At 45.1% G+C, this 9823-nt stretch overlaps 1 protein-coding gene across 1 annotated transcript; it reads right to left on the reverse strand.

Moving 5' to 3' along the window:
- Positions 1-7019: 7019 nt before the first annotated feature.
- LOC147638859 (mitogen-activated protein kinase kinase kinase ANP1-like) lies at positions 7020-8192 on the reverse strand. Its single transcript, XM_086783944.1, has one exon. The coding sequence runs from the start codon at positions 8190-8192 to the stop codon at positions 7020-7022; it is 1173 nt and encodes a 390-aa protein (XP_086640070.1).
- Positions 8193-9823: the final 1631 nt, after the last annotated feature.

A 9823-nucleotide genomic window follows, 5' to 3' on the forward strand; every position in this document is an offset into this window, starting at 1 on the left:
GACCCACTGGTGGATTAGGTACTGGAGCGATCCCTCAAGCACCCCCTCGGCATTGACTGATGTATGGACATGAGGTCTCAGTGATAGACAGATTTGCTAGGATAGTGCTATGTTGATGCATTAGCCTTTGTGACAATTTGCTATTGATATTGGAGTGGTTTTGCTTCCCTTTACTTGGCTGGTTTTTTGGTTATTATGGCCTTATACTACCGTTATGCTGCCAAAATTCTGGTAGAATCAGAGGATAATTAGCCAGTTGTGCCTTCTTAGGAGCTGCATGGTTTGCTTTCAATGAGTAATCACAATGGACCTCAATTTACTCCTTTCCATTTTACACAAAGAATCCAGATAAATGTTCATGTGGACAGGAAGATTTTTTTCCAGCAGCGCATGGTCTTTATGTTTGGGCCAGAAAGACTTAGAGAGAGAATGGAAGCTCCTTTTCCCGTTGTGATTCCAATGATTAACTACAAAAACTCATTTGATGTGCATGTGTTTATCCTCTTCTAAAGCTTGAGATACATCGGAGTTTTCTGGGGATTGAGTCAGTAGAGAGTTTTGGTTTTCTCGCACCTGTGTTAGAGGGGGTTTTCAAAGCGTAGAGATTTGGGTAGCAATGGCTTTCCCTTATCCAAATTTCATGGAAGAAGTGATGAGAATGTGGAAGAGTTCTTGGAGAATATCGAGGTTGCATGCATAAGCAACCATGTTCAGACACCCGCTCACACGTTACGCCTCTTGCAAATCTGTTTGAAGGGTGATGCACGGAACTGGTCTAGGGGTCATGAGGAAGGGTTGCAGAGGGCTGATCCACCTATGCCATTAACATGGGATAATCTCAGACAGGCTTTAGCAACACAATTTGTGAAGGTGGAAGATCCAAACAAAGTCTGGCATGAAATCCAAGGATTGAGACAAAGAGAAGCAGAGCCCATTGATGATTATATCAAGAAGTTTTCTTTGTTATGGGATAGCTTGTGTCAAGCCTTGCAGCCAGAAGGGGCCCCGCCAGATATGATGAAGAAGGACGGGTTCTTGGCTGGCCTCAAAGAAAACCTGCGTTGGAGGGTATAGAGTTGAAGAAGCCGAGAACATATGAGGATGCATTAGAGGTGGCAAGGAACAAGGAGTGGAAATTGAAAAGATTAACTCAGTTGGTAGTGAACTCACTACCTGGGGTGTCAGAGATGAAGCAAATGGATTCCATGCAAAATCGGGTTCTAGAAGAGGTTCATCCTGCAAATGTGGTTCCAGTCGCTACTCAAGTTGTGCCAGTAATGGTCACTACTTGCTAGGTAATGTGGGAAATAATCGAGGCCGTATGAGGTTTGCCAACCAACCACTAGGAGGTGAAGGACAACCAAAGAATGCATAAGCAACCATGTTCAGACACCCACTCAAATGTTACGCCTCTTGCAAATCTGTTTGAAGAGTGATGCACGGAACTGGTTGCAGAGGGCTGATCCACCTATGCCATTAACATGGGATAATCTCAGACAGGCTTTAGCAACACAATTTGTGAAGGTGGAAGATCCAAACAAAGTCTGGCATGAAATCCAAGGATTGAGACAAAGAGAAGCAGAGCCCATTGATGATTATATCAAGAAGTTTTCTTTTTCATGGGATAGCTTGTGTCAAGCCTTGCAGCCAGAAGGGGCCCCGCCAGATATGATGAAGAAGGACGGGTTCTTGGCTGGCCTCAAAGAAAACCTGCGTTGGAGGGTATAGAGTTGAAGAAGCAGAGAACATATGAGGATGCATTAGAGGTGGCAAGGAACAAGGAGTGGAAATTGAAAAGATTAACTCAGTTGGTAGTGAACTCACTACCTGGGGTGTCAGAGATGAAGCAAATGGATTCCATGCAAAATCGGGTTCCAGAAGAGGTTCATCCTGCAAATGTGGTTCCAGTCGCTACTCAAGTTGTGCCAGTAATGGTCACTACTGCAGCGCAAGATGATGGGCTAAGGCAAGACATGAGGCAAGTGGTCCATTTAATGAAGAATCTCAGCCTAAACATGCTAGGTAATGTGGGAAATAATCGAGGCCGTATGAGGTTTGCCAACCAACCACTAGGAGGTGAAGGACAACCAAAGAATGGTGTTGGGAGAGAGCAATGGTAGGGTCTGGAGGTAGATGCCCACATGTTATAACTGTGGAGAGCTTGGCCACATCAGCCCACAATGTGATAAATCACCACAAGAATGGGTGGAGACATGTATCCATTGCCTGCACAGTTGCCGAATAGCTCAAATGATCATGGCATTGAGATTAAGGGAGAGGCAAGACCCAGTGGACTGACCAAGGAGGACAAAGGAAAGACAAAAGTGTTAAGTGTGGTCACCTTGGAGAAGGCAGCAATGCTGGAGGATACATTAGTGATGCCTATTGGGAAGAGGACCACAGAGGATAAAGAAGGAATAAATGGCGCAGGTCCTAGTAGGAAGAAGGGAAAGAGCCATGAAGGCGAGGATGTCAAGGCCAAGAGGAAAAAAAGGGCTCGTCTCGCCAGTTTCATGTTATAGATTTTCCACTAAGGGATGGGCAATTAAGCTATAGTTTGAAGGAGGATCTGACAGGTAGAAAAGCAGATGTTACTTTTGGGCAGCTCATAGATATGGTGCCTAAGCTAAAGCGACAGTGGAAGAGAATGGTTAGCCCAATAAAGGAAGAGCCAAAGAGAGGTTCAGTGAAGGTGTTGTCGATGGATGAGCTACTAGATATTTGTCCAGTAGTCGATGTGTGGCACAGAAGGAAGAATTTGGGACAAGGTTATGTTGTGGCAGGGCCAAAATATATGTCATAACACATTCATGCGTTGAGAGGATGGGTCTTATAGTAGCTGGGGTGTCAAAGCTTTTGAATCAGGTTGGCAAACCATCAGAAGGTGAAGTGTTTGGGTGTTGTAAAGAACTTAGAAGTGGAGGCATATGAAGTGAAGGCAGTGGTTGATTTTCATGTGATGCCAGCTGGGTTGGGAGCATATCCTATTATATTAGGCAGACCATGGTTACGTGTAGTGGGAGCCGTTCAAGATTGGAGGCATGGTACCATTAGCCTCTGTGGAAAGACAGGTGCCAAGAAGCTATATGATATGGACACAAGAAAACCATAGGGGGAAGTTTATGAAGATGAGGATGAGTCTAGTGATGAAGACTCTCCTACAGTGTCTGAGGTGGACAGTGACAGTTCTACCAGTAGCGATGAAGAGGTTGATGTTGCATTTCTTCTGATGGACAAAGAACTCTCCTACAGTGTCTGAGGTGGACAGTGACAGTTCTGCCAGTAGCGATGAAGAGGTTGATGTTGCATTTCTTCTGATGGACAAAGAACTCCATGAGTTTGGTTTAGTTGCATTTGCAAACGAGGTTGAAGAAGGGCCTTATGAAGTAATTAAAGGGCTGATGCAACCCAAGGTGGAGTTGTCAAAGAAGCAAGAGTTGATGATAAAAATGATTAGTGGAGACCTCTCAGCAGCTGTGGAGAAGGAGAAATATTTGCACATGCTGGCTAGTTTTCCTGGTTTGTTCATTACTTCATATGAAGAGATCAGAGGGTTCAAAGGAGAAGAAATGCATATAGAGCTAAAAGAAGGTGCTAAGCCAGTGCGGCAAAGGATAAGAAGAATGGGTCGAGAGCAAATGGAAGCCTTGCGGGAACAGGTAGAAAAGCTATTGAGACGGGAGGGTTCATATGCCCAGTGGAGACCACTGAATGGGTAGCCCAAGTGGTGGTTACCCCAAAAAAGGATGGAAGGTGGAGGATTTGTGTATATTTTAAGCCCTTGAATGTAGCCACTAAGAAGGACCCATACCCTCTTCCTTTCATTGATCAGATCTTGGATTCAGTTGGCCAGCCATGAGCGGTACAGTGTATGCGATGGTTTCTCTGGCTATTTCCAGCTTAAAATTGCTCCTCAAGATCAGAAGAAGACTTCATTTATCACGCCATGGGGCTGTTTTTGTTATACAGTGTTGCCGTTTGGGTTGTCAAATGGCCCAGCTCATTATCAAAAAAGGGCAAATTGGGTACTTTCACCATTCATTGGCAGTTGTGTGAAGGATTTCATCGATGATTTTTGTGTTTAACAGACGGGCTGAGAATTGTGAGAAGTTGGAGATTGTATTGAAGCGTTATGATGAGTGTGGTGGTCAACTCAATCCTAAAAAGTGCTTCTTTGCGCAGCCAAGAGTCAAGTTATTGGGCCATATGGTGTCAGAAAATGGAATTGAGGCAGATCCAGATAAGGTAAAGGCGATCATTCTTCTTTCATCGCCCAAAGATAATAAGCAGGTGGCTACCTTTGTGCAGAAGGTGAAGTATATGGCAAGGTTTATTCCATTGTCCTCACAACTTCTTTATCCATTACAACAAGTGGCAAAGCATGATCCATTTCAATGGGATGACAAGTGTGAAGTAGTGTTTCAAAAGGTGAAGGAGGTGTTAGGGGGGCTGCTAGCCATGTAGGCTCTTGATTGGGAACAAGTGTTTTATATAAATCCCTCAGTAGGGGATGATGCCATTGGAGCAATGTTGTAGCAGAAGGGAAAGAGGAGCCTGTATATGAGGCCAGTGTATTGTGCGAGCCGAGTGAAGTTGGTGGCAGAAAGAAGATTGTCGGAAGTAGAGCTAGTAATGGCCAGTGTGATATTTGCCTATCGACGCTTTCATCCATTACTTGCTCCCATGAGCTTTTGTTTTCTTGACAAGTTATGCTCTTTTGCCACAGTTAATTAATGGCGTTAACATGTCAAATGCGGTCAAGAAATGGGTAATTGAGCTGCAAGAATTTGAGTTCTCTTTTCTGGTAGAAGACAGTACAAGAGCTACCCTAGATGATTTGTTGACTTACAAGGAGAATCCTCTTTTAGTTAAGGAAGAGGTGGTTAAAAGGGTAGTTGAAGAAGTGCCACAGATTAGCGATGCACATGTTCTTTTCTTTGATGGCTCATACAGAAAGAGCCATGATGCGGCTTCAGGAGGTATAGCACTATATGATCCAGAGGGGAAGCTAGTATTCAAGAGAGGGTTCAAATTGGATGCTCACAGTAACAATAAGGCTGAATATGCTACTTTGGAAGCCGCATTACACATTTGTTTGAAGCATGGAATTAGAAGGTTGAGCATAAAAGGTGATGCCTTGTTGGTAGTAAAGCAAGTGTTGGGTGTGTGGACGAGTAAGAACACCTCATTGAAGAAGATGTGCTTCAGGATCAAAAGTCTACTGAAGAAGTTTGAGGCATGGAGCATTAGACATATTGAGCGTGCTCTCAATGAGGAAGCACATGCGGCCGCCCAAAGCATGATTGGCGAGGTGTTTGTTCTTAAGGTTGATCTGCCACTTTATCAAGGTCGAGAAAGTCTAGTGCAGGAGGAGGAGTTTCTGCTTACAAGAATCATTTCAAAGGACATTCAGAAGTCTAAGAAGTATGGTTTTATGCGTAGAGCTTCTAAGTACAAATTGATTGGTGAAGTCTTGTACATGAAAGGGGCTGATCTAGTGTTGAGACGTGTACCCTAGAAGGAGGAGCTTTATAGAGTGTTGGAAGAAAATCATGAAGGCGCATGTGGCAGCCATTTTGCTCTCAAGATCACCTTGAATAAGATCTTGCAAGAGGGGTATGTATGGCCTAGTTTTCAAAAGGATGTTCACCATTAGTGTAGGTCTTGCAAAAGATGTCAATCATTTGGAAAGAGAGTGTTGAAGCTAGAGCTACAAAAAACCATTCTAGCCTTTGATGTATTCGAAAAGTGGGGAATTGATGCAGCAGGCCCGTTACCTATCACAAGTAGAGGCAAAAGCTATATCTTGAATGCAGTGGACTATCTCTCTAGATGGGCAGAGGCTAAGGCAGTAAGGCAAATCACTACCAAGGATGTCGCAAAGTTTGTGTACGAGGACATCTGTTGTTGCAAGTTTGGGGTACCACTAGAGCTTCTCTCTGATCAAGGGCCAGGGTTTAGAGCTAAACTGTTAGATTTCTTATGCGAGAAGATGAAGATTAGGCACAAGTATACTACTTCTTATTATCCACAGTGTAATGGCCTGAATGAAAGATTTAATGGGGAGCTGGTGCAGATTCTGGCCAAGGTGACAGAGCATCAAGGCAAAAATGGGATTTGGAGTTGCCTAGTGCATTATGGGCTTATCGTACTTCGGTGAAGACAGGTAGAGGGTTTACTCCATATCATTTATGGAAAGGAGGCATTATTGCCAGTGGAAGTCGATTTGCCTGCAGTAAAGCTGTTAGAAAAGTTACTTTGGCGTGATATATAGTCAGCTCATGCTCTGTAAGCTTGCTTGCTAGGTCATGCTCTGTAAGGTTGCTGCGTTATTACTTGTGTTCTTTTTGGAATTAATAAGAGTCCTCGTCTCCTTTTGTTTCTTCACTGTCTTTCGCTTTTAGGGCACTCTAACTGTACTCTAACATGTACTGCAGAGCTAGCTAGGTTTGTATTCTTCATAAAAAAAAGAGGGCCGGCGATTTTGCAAATTTTGGTGTGTAGTAGCATCTATATCTATAATCATCTAATGGAAGGGTGCACGGGCTAGCATGAAGGTGAGGGCATGATGAGTAGGCTCACATCGACTAAACTCCAGCTGAACTGTTACACGCAACAAAAAGTCAGCATGTGTGATGCACTTAGCGTGGGCAACATCAAGGCGGACTGCTGGGACAAAGATTTTCTCGCACAGAATCACTGATTTCTTGCATTGCCAAGGCAAACCAAGTAGAATTAATTAAGCCTTTCACTCAATTATAAAATAAGAGTCTCTTCCATAGTACAGCAGCAGCAGAGAGCTGACCTTATAATTCATTCACATAGCCATTAAGCAGTGTCTATATAATTGGACACTATAAGCGTCTGCCGCCGCACATTCACCAATTAGACTCAGTAGGCAATTTCTTTGGATTTATGTGTCTTCCTCATTCGAGGGAATAATTAAGCGTGCCTGTCTTCTGAGGCCGTTGCCATATGCTCTTCTTCAAACAGCAGCAACAGCCACACGTATGATCTCTTCAAACAGCAGCAACAGCCACACGTGAAGAAGGCATCGAGCTGGGTGATGCGTCAGCGAGCTGTAGCATGGGCGCACAGGAGCTGGAGACTACGTCTGTGGTTGGCAGTGGCACTACAACGTTGTTGCCATGGTGGAAGAGCCTGGCCAGCGAGCTGCGGCCCGTATACATAGGAAGATGATGGCGATCAGTACTCTTCTTACGCGGCCACTGCAGCTGAAGATCACGTGCTGCAGCAGCAGCAGCAGCACCAAGAAAACTGGGCTGTGATGCCCTAATTCCATGTTCACGATGCTCCGCAAGGAAGGGGTGGCGAAGCAGCCGGTGGGCGGTCCATCGGGCTTCGGGGTCCGGCCTCAAGCACTTGAGCACAAAATCTTTGCAGGTAGGGGAGAGAGATAAGGGAAGGCAAGGGGCCTCCCCGTGAACAACCTGCCGCACCAGCGCCTCCACACCACGGCCCCAAGGTGGACATCCGGCCTGCAACATCTCCACCACCGTGCACCCAAAGCTCCACACATCGGAGGCCGGAGAGGGGCCCCTCTTCGGGCCGAGCTCGGGTGCCATGTGGGAGAGGGTGCCCCTGGTGGCGCCTTCCGGCGGCCGTCCACCAACTAAGCTGCCCACCTTGCCCTGCCCTGCACACCTCCTGCTGATGCCAAAATCTGCAAGCTTTACATCTCGCTTCTCAGCAATATCATGCACACCGGTACTCGACGGCCCCAGCAAGACATTAGCGCACTTCACGTCGCCGTGCACGATGCCTTGCGCGTGAAGAAAGTCCAGGCCTTTTAAGATGGCCCTGGCAAAGACCCTTGCCTCCGATTCCAGCAGACAGCCCTGCTCCTGCACCAGCCCTTCTAGGCTCCCGCCCGCCATGTACTCCAAGAACACCCTCTTCACCTCTTGGCCGTCCACGCTGCTGCTCTCGCAGCCCAGCCACTTGATGAGGTTAGGGCAGCCGCCTGCTGCATCATCCTGCAAGCTCTGCAGGATGGCCACCTCGTTCTCCACGTCCTCCCTCCGCGCCAAGGTGTCGCAGAGCACCGTCTTCACCGCCAATTGGCGTCCCGAGGTGGAGTCCACAGCCAGGTGCACCGTGCCACACCCACCCTTCCCCAGCAGCCTCACCGTCTCCCATCCGCCAACAACCACAGAGGAGGAGTTCACCATCGCGACGACGACAAGGTTCGACGACAATCAAGAAACAAAACCCTCCCGGGTTTTATATGCATTTTAGGCCGCGTGAAAAGCAGTCCGCGTGCAGCCTACGTGGCAATTCTCTTTCAGCATACGTGGACTCCGTTCATAGGCTCCGGAGTTTTTAAAAGCAGGCCACGCCATCCTTCTTTTCACCACACAGCATACACGCAATATTGATTCCGTGCTACATGTGAGTGCCAAGCTTTGGTTTATGCCATCTTTTTTTAAATGCTCTAAGGATAATTAGATCATCCTCTCCACCATGATCGTCGTTCCTTATAACGTGTGTGACCATCTCTCTTTATCCTATGTGAGCTCTCACCTACATTACTGTGTCGCAATGTGCAAAAACAAAGCTTTGTTGGATATATATATATAAGGTCATCTGTCATATATGAGATCATCCGTCACGCTCCTCTCATATAGATTACTTCATCCAGCTTTTAACGATTTACACAGCCGTTACTTACTTCATTATATCCCCGTCGTGGCTTGTTCCCACCATTGATTTGGTGTGCTACATGTGAGTGCCAAGCTTTGGTTTATTTCAACTAGGCCCTTATTATCTTCTTCTTTTTCTAATGCTCTAAGGATAACTAGATCATCCTCTCACCTTGATTGCCGTTCCTTCTTATAATGTGTGTGACAATCTCTCTTTATCCTATGTGAGCTCTAACCTACATTAATGTGTCGCAATGTGCAAAAAGAAAATGTATTTAGCGTACATCTTAAGTTTTTTTTAATATCTATAAATTCTATATTTGAGGGCTTCATTATTTAGCATATTCCACCCACGATGAAAACATAATCCTCCACTCATTCTTCACCTACATCCAAAATAATATTAATCAGTGCACACAACTGATAAAACATACTAATCCTAACCATATCAGAGCACACATCTTGATTAAACACATTAATCTAGTAAATGATATAAATATAAGGTGCATCCAAATAAAATATCTCGAAATAAACTAATGGGTGTTCCCATAGAGGTTATGACTAACATTCCCTCTTGCTCGGGTTTGTTCCAATTGACCTTAATTGTGTGGCTGGTAAGAGTGGATGAGATTTTGGTAAGACCATAAAAACTTTTATGGCATCCATTTGATGTCCTCGAGGGGGTCACTCATAAATATGTAAGCGTAGCACGTGGGTTTAGCAAAAGGGGTTTTTAAAACTCTTTATTTACTCATTTACTCAATATTGGTTCCGTGCTACATGTGAGTGCAAAGCTTTGGTTTATGTCATCTTTTTTTAAATGCTCTAAGGATAACTAGATCATCCTCTCCACCGTGATCATCGTTCCTTATAACGTTGTGGGACGAAAAAGTAGAACACTGGATATGCCTCTATACTCACTCTACCCACACACTCTTTGAATCACACACACACATAAATCCACAAATGGGGGCATGAAATCCTTTAATAGCTCTACAATTCTTGCAATACATTACCCAAATGGAATTAATAGATCATGTACAATGGTTTCTTTACACTAGAAGAGCCAGAGGCGGAGTGCACACTCACACAAATTCAAAGGACCTATTAATAGCAAGAAAAGGAGTCATTTCTGGACATAAAGGACTGCACCATTGCGT

The sequence above is a fragment of the Cibotium barometz genome, chromosome 4 (genome assembly GCF_041138505.1).
Source record: "Cibotium barometz isolate CiBa-2024 chromosome 4, ASM4113850v1, whole genome shotgun sequence".
Taxonomy (NCBI): domain Eukaryota; kingdom Viridiplantae; phylum Streptophyta; class Polypodiopsida; order Cyatheales; family Cibotiaceae; genus Cibotium; species Cibotium barometz.

Coding starts and splice junctions, on each gene's coding strand:
- LOC147638859 (XM_086783944.1), bottom strand. CDS start 8,192: ATGGTGAACTCCTCCTCTGTGGTTGTTGGCGGATGGGAGACGGTGAGG.